The following is a 15,798-nucleotide window of genomic DNA, read 5'->3' as shown; positions in this document are numbered from 1 at the left end:
CTGCAGAAAAAGATCTTTTCTGGCAGAAGAGCAGTAGTCAGATTGGAGAAGACGACTAGGGGACAAGGAGAGGGGAAGGAAGGACCATTCTGATTTACTGGGCAAAATCCTTAATACAGGCTGGAGACAAGTCCCACAGTGCAGGAGATGAGCATCCAGGGAACTGAAGAGAAGTTTCAAAGGCAGTGTGGTGTAGCAGAAAGAATAAGAGTGTAATGAAGCCAGAATCCCTGTGTTTTAATCCCAGCTCCATTACCAGCTGGGTGATGCTAGGCAAGTTTCTTAACCTCTCTGTGCCTGAGTTTCCGCATCTGTCAAGTGGCACCGATACCTGAGGGATGTATGGCCCTTAAAGGGTTATGTGGATTCAAGGACTGCCCTTTTGCTAGGCTGACAGTCGATAATGGAGTGGGAATTACAACATGGGTGGAATCAATAGCATTCATGAGCTGCTCTGCTCTGCCCCACCGCTGCAGCTTCTCCAAGCCGAGGGAGGCTTTCGAGGAGATGAGCTTTTGAATTCTCAGCTTTTCACAAAAATAGCCTGCACCGAGCCCCTGGTTTCAAGCAGACAATTTCTTTGTTACTCAGCTGCTGGTGGGTGGGTGGGTGGTGCCACGGCTGCTCATTTCCTGAATGAACAGCTGTGCCCTCTCCTCCTTGTCGACAATAATCATAACACTACTTCAAACCTCGGCCCAGCCTCCTTCATTCACGGCTCTCCGGCTGCCTGGCAGCCAGGGCACATGTTCGCCAGCTAGCAGGAGGGGCCTCAGGGAAAGAAGGCTGGATGTGAAGGGAGGGGCGAGGCCCTCAGCTCTGGCCTTGGCCTTGTCCACAGCAGACCAGGCCTCAACTCCTCAGAACTGGCCTGGAGGTCGTGCCTCCTGGTCTCCAGTTTCGTATTGTACCTCATGCTTCCCTCACCCCCAACAGCCACACCAGCCTCCTTCCTCTTCCTCTGGCACACTGGAGCTCACACCCACCAGAGGACCTTCTGACCAACTGTCCCCTCTTCCCACAATGTTTTCTCTCTAGATTCTGGCTAGTCTGGCTCCTTCTTGTCACTTGGGGCTGAGGTTAAACATCATCACCTCAGAGAAGTCCTCCCTGGCCACTTCCATCTGCTGGCCCGTCAATTTGTAATCCTTCGCTTGGCCACCAACAGCCCAAGGCCAGTGCTCTACCAACTCAGGAGCCACAGGGAGAAGAGCCGACCTCGGCATCAACATGCCAGCCCAGGGGGCCAGCTGGTGACGCAAGCTAAGTGCGTGCCCTCCGCTGCGGCGGCCCGGGGTTCGCCGGTTCGGATCCTGGGCGCCCACTGACGCATCGCCTGTTTAAGCCACGCTGTGGCAGCGTCCCAGATAAAGTGGAGGAAGATGGGCACGGATGTTAGCCCAGGGCCAATCTTCCTCAGCAAAAAAGAGGAGGATTGGCATTGGATGTTAGCTCAGGGCTGGTCTTCCTCATACACACGAAAAAACACATGCCAGCCCAAGTCCTGACACTGGCTCTGATTGGTCGGGCCTCAGCTGGGGGTCCTGTGGACCAAGAGAGGGGAGAGGGCACTCCCTAGGCAAAGGCAGGGAGGCAGTTCCCAGCAGAAAGGACAGTGGGTGGTGGGCAGGGAGAATCTAGGTGACCACAACGGCCCCTGCCCTTCTCCTGGAGTGTGAAGATCATGAGTCCTCAGCCCAGGGCTCAGGCCCCCACTCCATCTCTCTGTCACTTCTGAGCCGGGTGACTCAGTGAAGCCCCACCATCTTCCCAGGCTGTTTCCTCATCCAGGTAAACCTCACAGAGTTGTTATAAGAAGCAAGCGAGATGATGCCTGTGAGGGCACTTTGAAAACTATTATCTTTGGAAGACAGGAAGGCAAAGAAGGAAGAGGAGGATTTAAAGGGGGGAGTTTCCTCTGGGCAGGGTCTTCAGACCAGGTGGAAGAGAATCAGAACTACGGGCCTCAGGTAACAACAGGCAACATGTATCACCATCGCTCTTGTAGAATCAGAAACCTAGACTGTGTGAGGCAGATTGTTCTGGAAGGTTCTGGAAGGGCAGGGATATGTGGTGGTGTTGGATGGCGCTAGCTCAAATATGCCTCTGACCAAGTAATGAACGCAGGCAAGTCACTCCTCCTGCCTGAGCCTCTATATCCTCACCCACAAAATAGGGATGATGATAATAAATTATTGGACTGTTTTGAGCTTTAAATGAGGGCAAAGCAGGTTGCCTGACAGGTGGGAAGCCCTCAATGCATCTTACCAGCTATTTTTATTAGTTATTTGTATTTTTCTTGATAGTTTCCCTTTTAAATCCCTCGTCCTTTTTATTTTAATAAGACATCTTTTGGGCCGGCCCCGCGGCTTAGCGGTTAAGTGTGCGCGCTCCGCTGCTGGTGGCCTGGGTTCGGATCCTGGGCGCGCAACGACGCACCGCTTGTCCGGGCCATGCTGAGGCCGCGTCCCACATACAGCAACTAGAAGGATGTGCAGCTATGACATACAACTATCTACTTGGGCTTTGGGGAGAAAATAAATAAATAAATAAAATCTTAAAAAAAAAAAAATATAAGACATCTTTTGAAAATGCCGGCCTGCCTCAGTAGTACTAAGGGTATCTGAGGGGGTGACTTCCTTCTTTCCAAGCTGAGGCTGACAAGAAGGGACGGGAAGAAAGAAGAGAAGCCCCTCTGTGGAGGCCTCCTCCAGCGGGCCTGGGGCTTACATACTATTGCAGAGGAGTCCCCAACAGCCTTCTCTTCCTTACTCTACAGACGAGGTTGTGGAGGATCAGAGTCCTAAGTGACTTGTCCAAGGTCACACAGCTTGGAGGTTCTGGAGCTCGGATTTATACCCAGGGCTTGTCTGATGTGGAAACCAGGCTCTCTCCAGGAGAGCCTCCCAGGCTCTGTGTGTGTGTGTGTGTGTGTGTGTGTGTGTGTGTGTGTGTGTAGCAAGCTTATCACCCCCTCAGGGTCCTCTCCAAGTCAATTCAATAGAAATACCTCAAGGGCCTAGTGTGGGCCAAAGAGGTGAGTTCACCACATTCATTCACTCACACTGATCTCAGAGCCAAGTGAAGGACAGATCTGAGCACAGTGTCGGTGCTAATGGAGGACAGGGGACACTCTGAGGGTCCAGAGGGGAGAGGAAGGCCTGAGAGTTCCTGGGGACCTGGCTCCCCAGGTCTGGGGCACCTTCGGGGAGGGCTCCTCTCTGCTGTGGCCTCTGTTCTCCAAGACTGGCCTCCCACCTCCACACACTCTCACACACGCTCACACACACTCACCACCCCACTTGCTCTCTAATTGCCAGGAATGCAGCGCTGTCCCCAGCCCTTCCTCCCCTGCATTCCTCAGCAGCTACTCCCACCTGGCAGGGCAAATTATACCCTGGCCTGGCCATCAAAGCCACTTTCCAAAAAAAGAAGCTTTAGGGCCCTGAGAGACGCATCTCGCTCTCTCACCCGGCCTGTGCCTGACTCAGGAGGGGGTGTCTGGGCAAGAGGCGACAGGGCCCCATGTCCCTTTAAGCAGGGAGTACAAATTCCCATCCCAGTCCCTCCCTCCTGCTCTTCCTGACGTCAGGAGGAAGGCGTGTGTGAGTGAGTGAGGGGCCTGAGGTGCCGCATGCTCACACACAGACACACACACACAGAGTCAAACACACAGCACATCTTTCAGACCTGTCCCCTGCTCGCCCGCTCCAGGCGCCGGAGAGAGGCGGGGTGCTGAAGCCGGCTGCGGAGGCAGTGCCCGGACCGCCGCTGCCAGGGAGAGGTAAGGGGCTAGATGAGGGCGGAGGGCGCACCGGCTCTAGAAACTGGCTTTGGCAGGAGCCAAGGAGGGAGGTGTGACATTGGGGGAGGCGGTGGCTAGGAAGGTGGGCACCTCCTGAGGGCTGGCCCAGCCTTGTTCAGTTTACAGAGGGGATGTAGGAGGATATGTAGATGAGCCCACCAGCCCTCCCTCTCTCGGGCCCCCAAGGGAAGCTGAGGCTGTGTGGCTCCCTGTGAGAGAGCGTGTGTCTGTGAGTGTGTCTGTGTGTGTGTCTGAGACTTATGTCTGGCTCAAGAGGCAGAGAACAGCAGACACCTGCCAAGCCGCAGCCTCCCGTCTGGGAACCAGGGGGAGAGAAATGACTGGAGAAATAATCACGCTCTGACCAGATGCCAAAGGGAGAGTGCAGCTGAAGCATACTGGGTCTTTTCCCTGGAATTTGGGGCTGGGGTTGGGGAGGGACCGTCTGGGGAGGACAGACAGTTGGACCTGGAGCAGCTGACTTACCCTGACTCGATTTCTTCCCCAACATGATGGGATAATTGTGTTAACTGGCTTAAAGCGGTGGTTTCATGTTATTATTTTTGCCTCCGAGCCCCCTCCACCTGGAGCTCTTGCCTCTCCCAAGGCCTCTCCTCTCCCTGCCCCTGCTCTCCTCTGACCTCCACCCTTGCAGGGCACGGCCTGGAAGGAGGGTTGAGAAGCCAGGGGCTGCTGGATCCCTTCTGCGGGATGCAGGGACTCGGGCAGCCTGGCCAGCGCCAAGTCCCTGAGTGGCCTGACCCTGGCACATGGAGTCCAAGCGGAGATAGGGGGCGATGCTGGCACCCACAAGAGAGACAGCAGGTTCCTGCCAAGCCGCCAGCCTGCAGACACTTCCCAGGGAGAGGGGAGGGGGACGCAGAGCGAGAACAATAATAAATACAGAGTGTGAACTGCTGCATCCGCTGGGGCTGGGGGAGGGGAGGAGGAAGTGCGCCCTGGTTGGGGGTGGGCAACCTCTCTGAGAGCCTGGCACCGTGCCCGCCTGGCTGTGCTCCAGGTGAGGTCTCTCCCTGGGAAGGGGCTGTCTCCAGCCCCCTGGGGGATGGGGAGCCAATTCCCCAAACCTGACTCCGTCCCAGAGGCTTCTGGGTCCTCCAAATTCTGGATGTTTCCTCCTCCCAGCCTCCCCCCACTGCCCCACACTGTTTCCTTGAAGTCTTTCCCAAAAACATCTATTTCTCATATCTGCCCCGCCCCTCTGGATCTTAAAAAAAAAGGACAGGTGTAAGCGGGAGCTGGCTGCACAGGGCCCTGGGAGAGGCCAGAGGACAGTCTTGGCCACAGAGGCCTCTCCCAGGCCTGGAGAAAGACGGATGGGCAATGTTCACAGATGCCCACTGGCCATGAAGGGGAGCTCCCTAGACAGCACTGGGGGAAGGGGGTCCCACACAGCTGGTTAGTGGGGAGGGGACCCCTGCAGGCTGGTCTGGAGCCAGGTCCCCCAGAGTGGCACCAGCAGAGGGCGCTCCGGGCCTGGCTGACATGGTCACGTCCACTGGTCACAACCAGCAGGCCAGGACCCCGTGTCTGGTGGGAAGGGGGCTTGGGGCAGTTCGGACCTTTGTCCATGCAGAGAAGCAAGATAGGGGGCAAAAAGCAGTGAGGGGCTCATTTCCTGCCCCATTTCCTGCCCCAAAGCCAGTGAAATGATGGTCACCAGGATGGGTGGCATGGCGCACTGGAAAGCTCGGGGGCTTTGGGGTCACGCTGACTTAAGTTCAAGCTCAGCCACTTTCAGTGTCACTTTGACCGGTCCGTTCCTCTCTCTAGGGAGACTTAGAGTGGGAAAGTGACCTGCCCAGGGTCACACAACCTGGTGGAGCTGGGACGTGAGCATGGCTCTCGTGGTGTCCATCCTGGCATCCACACCCCCACTGATGCCAAAGGCCTTAATCACAGCAGCCCCCGGGGTAGCACGAGCATGTGACAAGGAGGAGCGTGCAAGGGTCTCAATTAATCTCAAGTATTAGCTGAGGCAGCCCTTCCCCATACACACACACACACACACACACACACACACACGCACGCACACATGCGCGAGCACACACACACATGGCTGTGGGAGGGGGAAGAACCAGGTTTAATTAGGTCACCTCCAGCTGCTGGGGCAGCTTTGGCGCTGATGTATTTTAAGGAGTGTCTGGGAGGCTGGGGGAGGGGGAGGGCGGGGAAGAGCCAGCCTCTGTCTGGTGGTCCTGAGGCTGCTTCCTTGCCCTCCTAGGGCCCACCATGGACAAGACCCTGATGTTCAGAAAACCCTGCCACTGTCATCCTGTGTGCCCTGTCCTTCCCATTTTTGAGCCACCTTATCCTTTCCTCCCCCTGTCTGCTCCTCCACAATGGGGGCTTGGGGCTGGGACGTTTTTATTGGGTGTTGTTTTTAAGCTTGTCAGAGCGGGCAAGTGACTCACCCAAGGTCACGGTCTGAGTCAGCACAAAGGCAGAAATAGAGCCTGAGCCCCAACTCCCCAGTTCTTCCTAGACCCTGCGCTTCCTTCTCGGGGAGCGGGGACAGGACCCTTTAGGGACAGGCTGGTCCTCCCTCCCTGCCTCCTGCCAGAGGCCTTTCTGCACCCCTAAACGTCCCCAGTGCTGCCCTCAGCAGCCGTGTGACCCCAGCAGCATCTTCACCTCTCTGAGCCTCAGTTTACTCTTCTGAAGAATGGGGATAATAATAGTAATTGTCGCATAGGAGTGTTGTGAGGATGAGATGGGGAAACGGGGCAAAGGTCTGGGCGCCCACTTGGCATGTGGTTAATAATCAACAGATGGCAGCCATGACTCTTGCCGTATCAGGACTTCCCACACTGTTCAGCTGGTCCGTCTGTTCCTCCCACTGGACTGCCGGCCCTCCAAGTGCGGGGCTGTCTCCTCTCATGTGTGTTGTCCCAGTGCCTGGCACTCAGGTTTCTTTCAGTGATGTGTGTATGTTTGACAACCTCAGAGGACAGTTGGAGTGACCCTCATTAGTCATCTGGACCAGTGACAATTTGTGTAGCCGAAGAGCAAAGTGAGGCCCAGAGAGGGGCAGGCACTTGCCCCAGGTCACACAGCACTGGGGGGTAGAGCCAGTTTGCTCTCCCTGATCTGCCCAGAATGAGAGGGATTCACATGGTCGAGGGAGGACTCTGACAGCCGTTTCCTGCCCTGTTCTTTTTGGAGGAGCTGAGAATTGGAGGAGCCCCAGCACCAGGGCCACGGTCATCTGCTGACAGGGCTGAGTCACCGGCCGGTCGGCCTCGGGGTTATCTGTGAACAGCCCTGATGTTTCTTTACCTCCCTTGTTTGTGGAGTCACGAGTCAGCTGGGGTTTGGCCTTCATGCAGGGAAATGAAGAGGAGCTTGACTGGGAGGGTCAGAGCGAAAATGCATGGACAGGGCAATGCCCACTCATAGCTCCTCGGCTCCTCCCACGGCCTGCACAGGGTGCAACAATTAGCCCTATTTGACAAATGAGGAAACTGAGGCTCAGAGAAGGAGGTCACTCAACTGGGGCACCATAGAGCCAGGATTCAAATCCAGCTGTCTGGGTCCCGAGCTGCCCTCTCACCCTCCAACTTCTAGTTCTGAAGGGCGTTATTCTGGGCAGGAGGTGCCCCCGGACGGGCACACCAAATCCCCGGGGGGCCGGGCTTTAGCTGTTTGAGTTGAGACAAATGTTGTACAAACACATCTGTTTCTCCGCTCCTGGAGGAGTTTATTTTCCCCTTTAGTTTCTCAGGGAAAGTTCTTTTGGGAAAACTCCAGCCTCCTCTTGGCCAAACTAGGAACAGAATTTATCCTCACAGGCAGAGCAGAGTTTACCTTCAGACAAATCTGGGCTCTGTCACTTACCTGCTGTGTGCACTGTATGTGACCCTCACAATAACAGCCCCATCTTCACTTGCCCCTTTCCACAGCAACTTTGTGGAGAAAGGGTCTGAACTTCAGGCTTGCTCTGCATCTCCTTGTTCCCTTCTCCCTGCTCTCTCAGGCTGCTGGGCATTGCGTCGCTCCTTCAAGTCCAGGCCTCTGGCAGGGCCCAGAGAGGGGAGACTCTGTCCAAGGTCACAAGGAAGTTAGTAGGAACACAGGGCCTGAACCCAGGACTCCTGACTTCCCACTCTGGGGTTGCAGACTCAGATTGCCCTGGTTCGAGTCTGGCTCAGGTATTAATTGCTGTGTGGCCTTGAGTGAGTGACTTAGCCTCTCTGAGCCTCAGTTTCTTTGTCTGAAAAATGGGGTAATAACGGCACCAGGCTTAAAGGGCTCTTTCAGGAATTAAATAAAAGGAGAAGCTATGAAGCTTTGAGGGTGGGGCAAGGACCTAGTGGGTGGGTGAGTCCTTGGGGAAGCAGGGAAGAGGAGAGGGAAGGTGAGCTCTGCTCAGCTCAGTTGGGTCTCTCTTTCCCTCCACTCCCTCTTCCCCTCATGCCCAACTTAGCAGCCCTGTCTGGGAGGAGCAAACTTTTACCCAGCACTACCCAGTGCTTCCCACATTCTATCCCACCCCATCCTCACAGGAGCTCTCGGAGGAGGGATTCTGTAATCCCCAATTTCCAAAGAGGAAGGAGATGGGGGAAGACCCCACAGCCAGGTGGAGGCTGCCTCATCTGCCCCTCTTGCCCTGAATCCTGCTCTAAGGCCAACTCCCTGCTTTCTCCCCAGGCCCCCTTCTCCAGGGGGAGGGGTGATATGATGGGGTGGGGGGTGCAGCCTCAGCGAGTCGTGTGGGCTTGAGGGAATGAACGCCTATTGTTGTGGCTATTATTCCGTCCCCCTCCGCTCTGCTGCCTGTCCCATTTGGGGGAGTCCATTTTGGGAGGGGAAGGGAGGGCGGCTGCCCTCCGCTCTAACTCTGGATAATTGGTGCATCTTTCCTTTGCATGGGGCCTTGGGTTGGGAGGCCCGGCTGGCCAGAGCAGGGCCCGGCTCAGCTGCGTCTCCCTGGCAACCACTGTGGGCTGCCTTTGCCCCTCCTCCACCTCCTCCCCTCCTCTCCCCGCTCCAGGACCTCCCAGCACGGGCTGTCACCGCCAAGCACAATACGAGACCTAGGAAGACTGTGCAGTGGGCAGGCCGGGACCGCCCTGCTCCCAGGAGAGAGGGAGGCAGAGCTTCGGTCCCCACTGCCTGCCACCCTCACCCAGGGGGCACCCAGGAGTGTGCTGCCAGGCCCAGCATCCCGTGTTTTCCTCGCTCTGCTGCCTGCCTTCCTTTCCAGTAACAGTTTTATTGGGATATAATTCACATACCATATAATTCACCTGCTTAAGGGGGACAAGTCAGTGGTTTTTAGTATATTCACAGAGTTGTGCAATCTCACCATAGTCAATTTTAGAACATTTTGAATACCCCAAAAATAAACTCTATTCCCATTAGAAGCCACTCCCCACTTTCCCCTCCCCCAGCCCCTGGTAACCACTAATCTACTTTCTGTCTCTATGGATTTGCCTATTCTGGACATTTCACATGAATGGAATCATGCAACGTGTGGTCTTTTGGGCCTGGTTTCTTCCCCTGACATAATGATTTCAAGGTTCATCTATGTTGTAGCATGTATCAGTACTTCATTTCTTTTTATGGCTGGATAACATTCTACTGTATGGCTACACCACATTTTGTTTATCCATTCCTCAGTTGATGGACATTCGGGTTGTTTCCGCTCTCTGGCTATTATGAAGAATGCTGCTGGGAACATTCCTGTATAAGTTTTTGTGTGATTGCTTCTCTTCTTGAAACTTCAGTTTTCTTCCCTCTAAAATGGGGATAAAAATGCCAAACCCGGCCCACCCCTGCCTCCTGGAGTGAGCTCAGAGAGAAAAGCCCCACATCAGCTTGAGGGGGTTGTGGGGGCCGTGAGGGGGCATGAGGGGCTGTGAGGGGCAGTTCTTACTCGTCTGCAGCTCTCCTGGCTGGAGGAGGACGTGGTGCGGGGCTGCTGGGGAGGAGGGAGGCTGCGTCTCCGCCCCCAGGGATGGCAAAGCTGGCTCATCGTCTTGACCCAGAAAAATCCCACTTGCGTGTGATCTTGAACAGCGGCCAGGAGACCTGCTCCAATGACAAGGGTTGAGTGGGGTGACTTGGCCCTTCCAGGTCTGCCCTGTGGTGTTTTTGGGCCTCCTGGGCTCTGGGCCCCTAAGGAGCCTTAAACTCTTCCCTGGAAATTCTAGGCTTGGTGCTGGGGGGGACAAGATGGAGCCCAGAAATAGACTTGCAGCTCAGGGATTCACCTCTGATCCCAGGACCTTTGGGTGAGGGGGTGGGGGAGTGCAGGAATGGGGGTGAGGAGGCCGAGAACCCGTCACCCCCGCTCCTATATGACTGCGGACTGTGGGAGCTTCTTTATATCCCCAGGCTTAGCCAAGTCTCCCCATGGCCTGTGAGGGAGCGAGGCAGGGTTTATCAGCTCCGTTGTACAGACGAGGAAACTGAGGCCAATGGAAGTACTACCCAGGTCAGCAGCTAATAGGCAGCAGGTCTGGAGCTCTCCTGGTCTAGGCATCCTGCCCAGCCCCACTGTGCAGGCCACCTGCCCCAGGCTCAGTCAATAGCCTGGCTCAGTACCTCCCCAGGGTTCCACAGCAACGTCTCTTGGGGTCCAAGACTTCCCAACCCTTTGGGGGAGGTAGGGTGGGTGAGTGCACTGGTTGGGGAACTCTGTTCTCTTCCTCAGTAGAGGAAAATATAGGATGAAAGTTTTCAAGGTCATCCAGGCACTGAGCTACTGACATGGGAATTTCTATTGATTAGCATTGGTACTAGCAGTTTATTGGGTATCTACAAGATGCCAGATGCTGTCCACACTAAATTATTGACTCCTCAGCAACTTTGTATGGTAAGTATTCTCAGCCTCATTTTAGAGACAAGGAAACTGGGGCTAAGGAAAAATCGCCAATGTTCCCAAGAGCTCACCATGCCCTGGTCCTGTGCTAAACATGTAGAAAGTCACTTAATCCTCATAGCAACCTCTCTATGAAATAACAACCAATGCTATCCCCATTTTACAGAGCAGGAAACTGAGGGAAAGGTTAAGAGTGTTGACCAAGGCTGCACAGCCAGTAACCAGAACAGCCAGGATTCAAACCCAGGCCCCCTGGGTCTGGAGCCTGCCCTCCCACCCACCAAGCTGGAGCTGCTGAGTGTGCTTGAGGTCACCAAGTTACAGGTGACAGAGCTGAGATTCGAACCCAGGGCTGTGGATTTGAAAGTGTTAACACTTGTGCCAAACTATGTCCCAGACCATCATTGACCACTTTACCCATCCCACCTCCCAGGCCCCCGGAGTTAGAGAATTGGACTTCAAGTTGGAAGGACCTTTAGGTTAGTCTTAGTCAGCTTGGGCCGCCATAACAAAATACCACAGACTAGGGGGCTTAAACGACATTTACTTCTCACTGTTCTGGAAGCTAGAAGTCCAAGATCAGGGGGCAGCACGGTGGGTGAGAGCCCCCTTCCTGCCATGTCTTCCCATGGCAGGGAGAATGGAGGCAAGCTCGCCGGGTCTCTTCCCATCATGGGGCCCCACCTGACCTGGCCAGATGACCTGGCCTCATCTAAACCTAGTTATCTCCCGCAGGCCCTGTCTCCAAATACCATCCCATTAGGGGTTAGGACTTCAATGTAGGAATTTTGTGAGGACACATTTCAGCCCATAGCAAGGTTATGTGACTGTTTTGTCTTTCTGGTGAGGACACTGAGTCAGGGAGGGGCTATGAGTGGCCTGAAGTCACTCTGGGAGGATGGCAGGCAGGCCCAGCCCTCTAGACTTATGCACACTGTCAGGAAGCTGCCCACCCTGGACCACACTCACCTGTACCTCTCTCTCCTCCTTCCAGACGGAGCCTGTGGCTGGCGAGGCCGCCGAGCAGGGCCAGGCCGGGCCCTGCCCGCAAGGACGCCCAAGCCCTTCGCCGGCCCCCGTGCCCAGGAGCCCACCAGGCTCTCCTGTTGGCCCCACCATGACTTCGGAGCCCACGTCACCCCCGGTTGTGCCCCCGCTCCACTCTCCCAAGTCCCCCGTCTGGCCCACCTTCCCCTTCCACCGGGAGGGCAGCAGGGTCTGGGAGCGGGGCAGTGTCTCATCTCGGGACCTGCCCAGCCCCCTGCCCACCAAGCGGACCAGGACGTATTCAGCGTGAGTACCTGCCCCTTGCCCAGGCTCCAGTGCTTTCCCCAGGACAGAGCCCAGCCCCGGCTGCTCAGCCTCTCCTTCTCCAACCCCTGCTGTCCCCACCCCAGGACAGGGGAGCTGTGTATGGACCTTCCAGCGACTGCAGGTGTTCATTCATTCATTCATTCCACAAAGATTTATTTAGCTCCTGACCAGGGGATTCAGTGATGAATAAGACAAAGTCTCAGCCCACGGGCTGCTTACAATCCAGAGGGAATTTGTCCACCAGTCACTATCACCAGGCAGCGCTGGGGGGAGGACCAGCGTCGGGCATTGGGGAGGATGATGTCGAGCTGGGTTTGGAAGATGTGTCAGGTGAAGGAGGAAGCTGGGTGCTTCAGACAGATGGGATAGCCTGGGCAACAACCGAGGCATGGGGCTGACTTTTGGAGTGGGGTAGGGGCAGGCTGGATGGAGACCAGCCCTGGGCCTTTGGGGTAGGTCACTGGGTGGGGTCAAATGGGGGAGGAGGTTTGTAGGAGCCACAGGGAGACTGACTTGGCTTGGCTAAAGGAGGAGTTTTTGATGGCAAGCGCTGATTGTCCCCTGTGTCCACCCCAAGTCCAGGCACAGAGCAGATGCTTAATACATGATGAATGAATGGATGAGTGACAAATAGTGAACAGGGTGCCACTGCTTCAAGAGATAGTGAGCTCCCCATTTCAGGAGGTATTTAAGCCTAGGTTGGACATTCTTCACTCAGAAATCTTTCAGCAGGAACATGTAAGCCCGAACAACCTCAGGAGGGGAGGGTGCTGTGCAGAGAGAGGGGCACTGGCTGGGAGTCAGGAGACCCACTTGCTGTGTGCCCTGGGAGAACCAGTTCCCCTCTCTGGGCCTCAGTCTCCTTATCTGTAGAATGGGATGATCAGAGGACTGAACTAGTGTGACTGTGTGTGGTTTCTGGCCTGAGGAGGGTTTCCCACAGCCTTGAGGCAGGCTCCGTGGGTAAGGCCCAGGAGGGCTGGGGGGCCCAGGGAGGGAGGGTCCCCAGGCCACAACTCCTATCCCTGTCCCCTATCTTCAGGACAGCCCGCGCCTCGGCTGGCCCCGTGTTCAAGGGTGTCTGTAAGCAGTTCTCACGCTCACAGGGCCACGGCTTCATCACTCCCGAGAACGGGTCTGAGGACATCTTTGTGCACGTGTCTGAGTGAGTCCCTCCCCCTCCCTGCTCTCGGCTGGGCGCCTGCTGCAGGGTCCCCAGCGGTGCCTCAAGAAATGCCGCCCAGGCCTCTCCCCTCACTGGCCGAGATCTGTGTTCCTGGCACCATTCTCTTCCTCTCAGTAGGGTCTGGGGGTGCATGGAAGGAGGGGAGCTGTGGCCAGGTGGGGAGGGGGCACTCAGACCCCAGAAGCCCCAGGAACCACCGTCTGAGCCCTGGGATCCTGTCCCAGCATCACGGGGGCTGAGAGCGCCAGGCCAGCCTCCAGGCAGGTAGGCTGGGGCAGAAGAGGTGGTCTAGGCCTGGGCCCCAGCCTTAATGCCAGGCATGACCTGGGGAGGTCACTGAGCTTCTCTGAGCCTCAGAGAACTCCCTGCGTCCTTTCTCATCTCACTCAATCCCCAAAAAACACCGAGAGGGAGGGACTGGTTATGATTCCCATCTCACAGATGACACAGCTGAAGCTCTGGGAAGGGAGGCCGGCCCAGGCTCCTCGCTTAGCTAGGCCCAGGGCTAGGCCACCCTCGTGCTGGGCTGCAGCGGGTGTCCCGGGAGTGGGGCCTGCTGCTGGGCTGACGTCCCTCTCCCACCCACCAGCATCGAGGGGGAGTATGTGCCAGTGGAGGGCGACGAGGTGACCTACAAGATGTGCCCTATCCCGCCCAAGAACCAGAAGTTCCAGGCCGTGGAGGTGGTGCTTACCCAGCTGGCCCCACACACTCCCCATGAGACGTGGTCCGGCCAGGTTGTGGGCTCCTAGGCTGGGTGGCTCACGTGCCAGCCAATGGGCAGGTGGGGGCCACACAGGGAGGATGGGCAGCAGCTGGCTCTGTGCCTCACTGCACTGGCTGACCCAGTGGCCTCAGTGTGCACGTCTGTCTGTGCTTATGGCTGTGAGTGTGTGCCTCCATCCACCCCTGTGACCGGTGACTGTTGTGTGAGCTGGACCCAGGGGGAGGCCACGAGACCTGCCTTCTCTGGTTGTCCACTCTTTACTGCCTTCCCCCCACCATACACCATAGGACCCTCTTGCCTCCTGCCCACCTGTCCACATGTCCACTGAGCCTCTGAGGGCCTGTGTCAGGCCTGGGGGTGGGAGTCAGGGGGCACCAGTGGGTCCCCGCCTGTACAAGCTTGCCCCCTGCCTCTGCCCCAGGGGCCAGACTCTGCTTGTGCTACTTATACCTCCCATCCTGGGCCGGGGTCTCCCACTGTGGCCTGGACTCCTCCTCTCAGAAGCCAGGCCAGTGAGCGCTTTAGGGGGCCTCCCAGCCTTTGGCAGGGGAAGAGGGCAAAATGTGGAAGCAGACAGGCCCCTCCTCGCCCCCATGTCCTAGCCTTCCTGCGCTCATCTCAGCGCACAGGAGGCAGGAAGAGCAGTTTGGGGGCTCCTGTTTTGTCAGCCACAGTCCCTCCTCCTCAGCCTGACAACGGCTCTGTGAACCCCAAACTGAGGCCATGTCCCCTCCCCTGGGCCGTGCTGCCTCCACCAGAGGGTTGGAGTCCGTCTCCCGCAGCCTGGATGGGGCCATCCCCATTGCTGACTCAAACCCCACTGATGCTCTGCCCGTGCTCAGCCACAACGGCCACTGAGGACCCGGCGATGGATGGACACACATCCCCTTAGGCAGGGCCAGACACGGGCACCCACAAGGATAGCTCTCAGCCTGGGAGACCACCAGCCCTGCAGCCCCCTTGCCAGGCCCCCTTCCCGAAGCCGCGAGATGGCAGCTTCCACTGGCCCCCAACAGGCCAGTGGCTGAGGTGTGGTCCCTATCTTGTCCGTCCCTTAAGATGTGTGTGTGTATCTGCATTCACTCTTGGGTGGGGGGTTGGCCTGGCCTGGGAGGCCAGGAAGGAGGGCCCTGCCTCCATTCCCCTCCAGCCACCACATTCCCTGCCAGAGAACGCATCACCTGATGGGGAGAAATGAGGTTCAAGAGAGGGCCTGCCAGGGACAGTGACCCTTAGGAGACCCAGTCTGTGAGTAAAACTGGGGGCTCAAATGCCCAGAATGAGGAGGTCAGTGACTGTCAGGGGGATCTCCAGCTCTGTACGTGCCCCAAGGCCCCAGAGAGAGATCAGCTGGGGTATGTGCATCCCACCCCTGCCCCAGTCCCCCTCACAGAGGCTGGGTGCCCAGAGCTGCTGAGATGTGCTGACCAGCCCCCCAAAACTGACACCCCACTCTGAGCTGGGGCTACTCCAGTAAGGCCTGAGGCCTTCCCTCTGGCCTCCTTGGTGCAGGGTAACTCTTGGGAGCCCCCCAAGACCCCCTCCTGTGAGTAGACTCCCTTTGTAGGCACTAACCAGGAGGCAGATGTAGTAAGGTCAGCCCTGGGCCGCCCGGGGTGGCGGAGGGGCAGCTGCGCCTCTCCCCGCTCACAGCCCCGCAGTGTCCAGTCAGAACTCCTCCCAAGACCCCAGCCGCCTGGGCGCCCCTGTCCTTCCTAACACTGGCAATAAACCCTCAACTGTGACACAGCCTGGCCCTGAGCTGCCTCTGTCCGTCTGGATCCTGGGGGAAGGGGCTGGGAGAGGACGCCCCAAACCAGCCCGTTTAGGGCTTCAATGGCCCACCCTCCTTGACTGGGTCAAAGCCTTCCTGTGTGACCCAGGGCAAGTCCTTGCCATCTGTGCCTCTCTTTCCTCAT

At 57.0% G+C, this 15,798-nt stretch overlaps 1 protein-coding gene across 1 annotated transcript in view; it reads left to right on the top strand.

Moving 5' to 3' along the window:
• The window catches only part of CSDC2 (cold shock domain containing C2), a 25,037-nt gene extending 9,239 nt beyond the window's left edge, over positions 1–15,798 (top strand). Inside the window, exons 2-4 of the mRNA XM_058567991.1 lie at positions 11,647–11,945; positions 13,009–13,131; positions 13,742–15,798. Of these exons, the coding sequence (XP_058423974.1) occupies positions 11,647–11,945; positions 13,009–13,131; positions 13,742–13,904 (585 nt within the window). The 3' untranslated portion in view covers positions 13,905–15,798. The remainder of the gene's footprint in view (positions 1–11,646; positions 11,946–13,008; positions 13,132–13,741) is intronic.

The sequence above is a fragment of the Diceros bicornis genome, chromosome 25 (assembly GCF_020826845.1).
Source record: "Diceros bicornis minor isolate mBicDic1 chromosome 25, mDicBic1.mat.cur, whole genome shotgun sequence".
Classification (NCBI taxonomy): Eukaryota; Metazoa; Chordata; class Mammalia; order Perissodactyla; family Rhinocerotidae; genus Diceros; species Diceros bicornis.
This window is presented reverse-complemented; position numbering and strand designations above follow the sequence as displayed.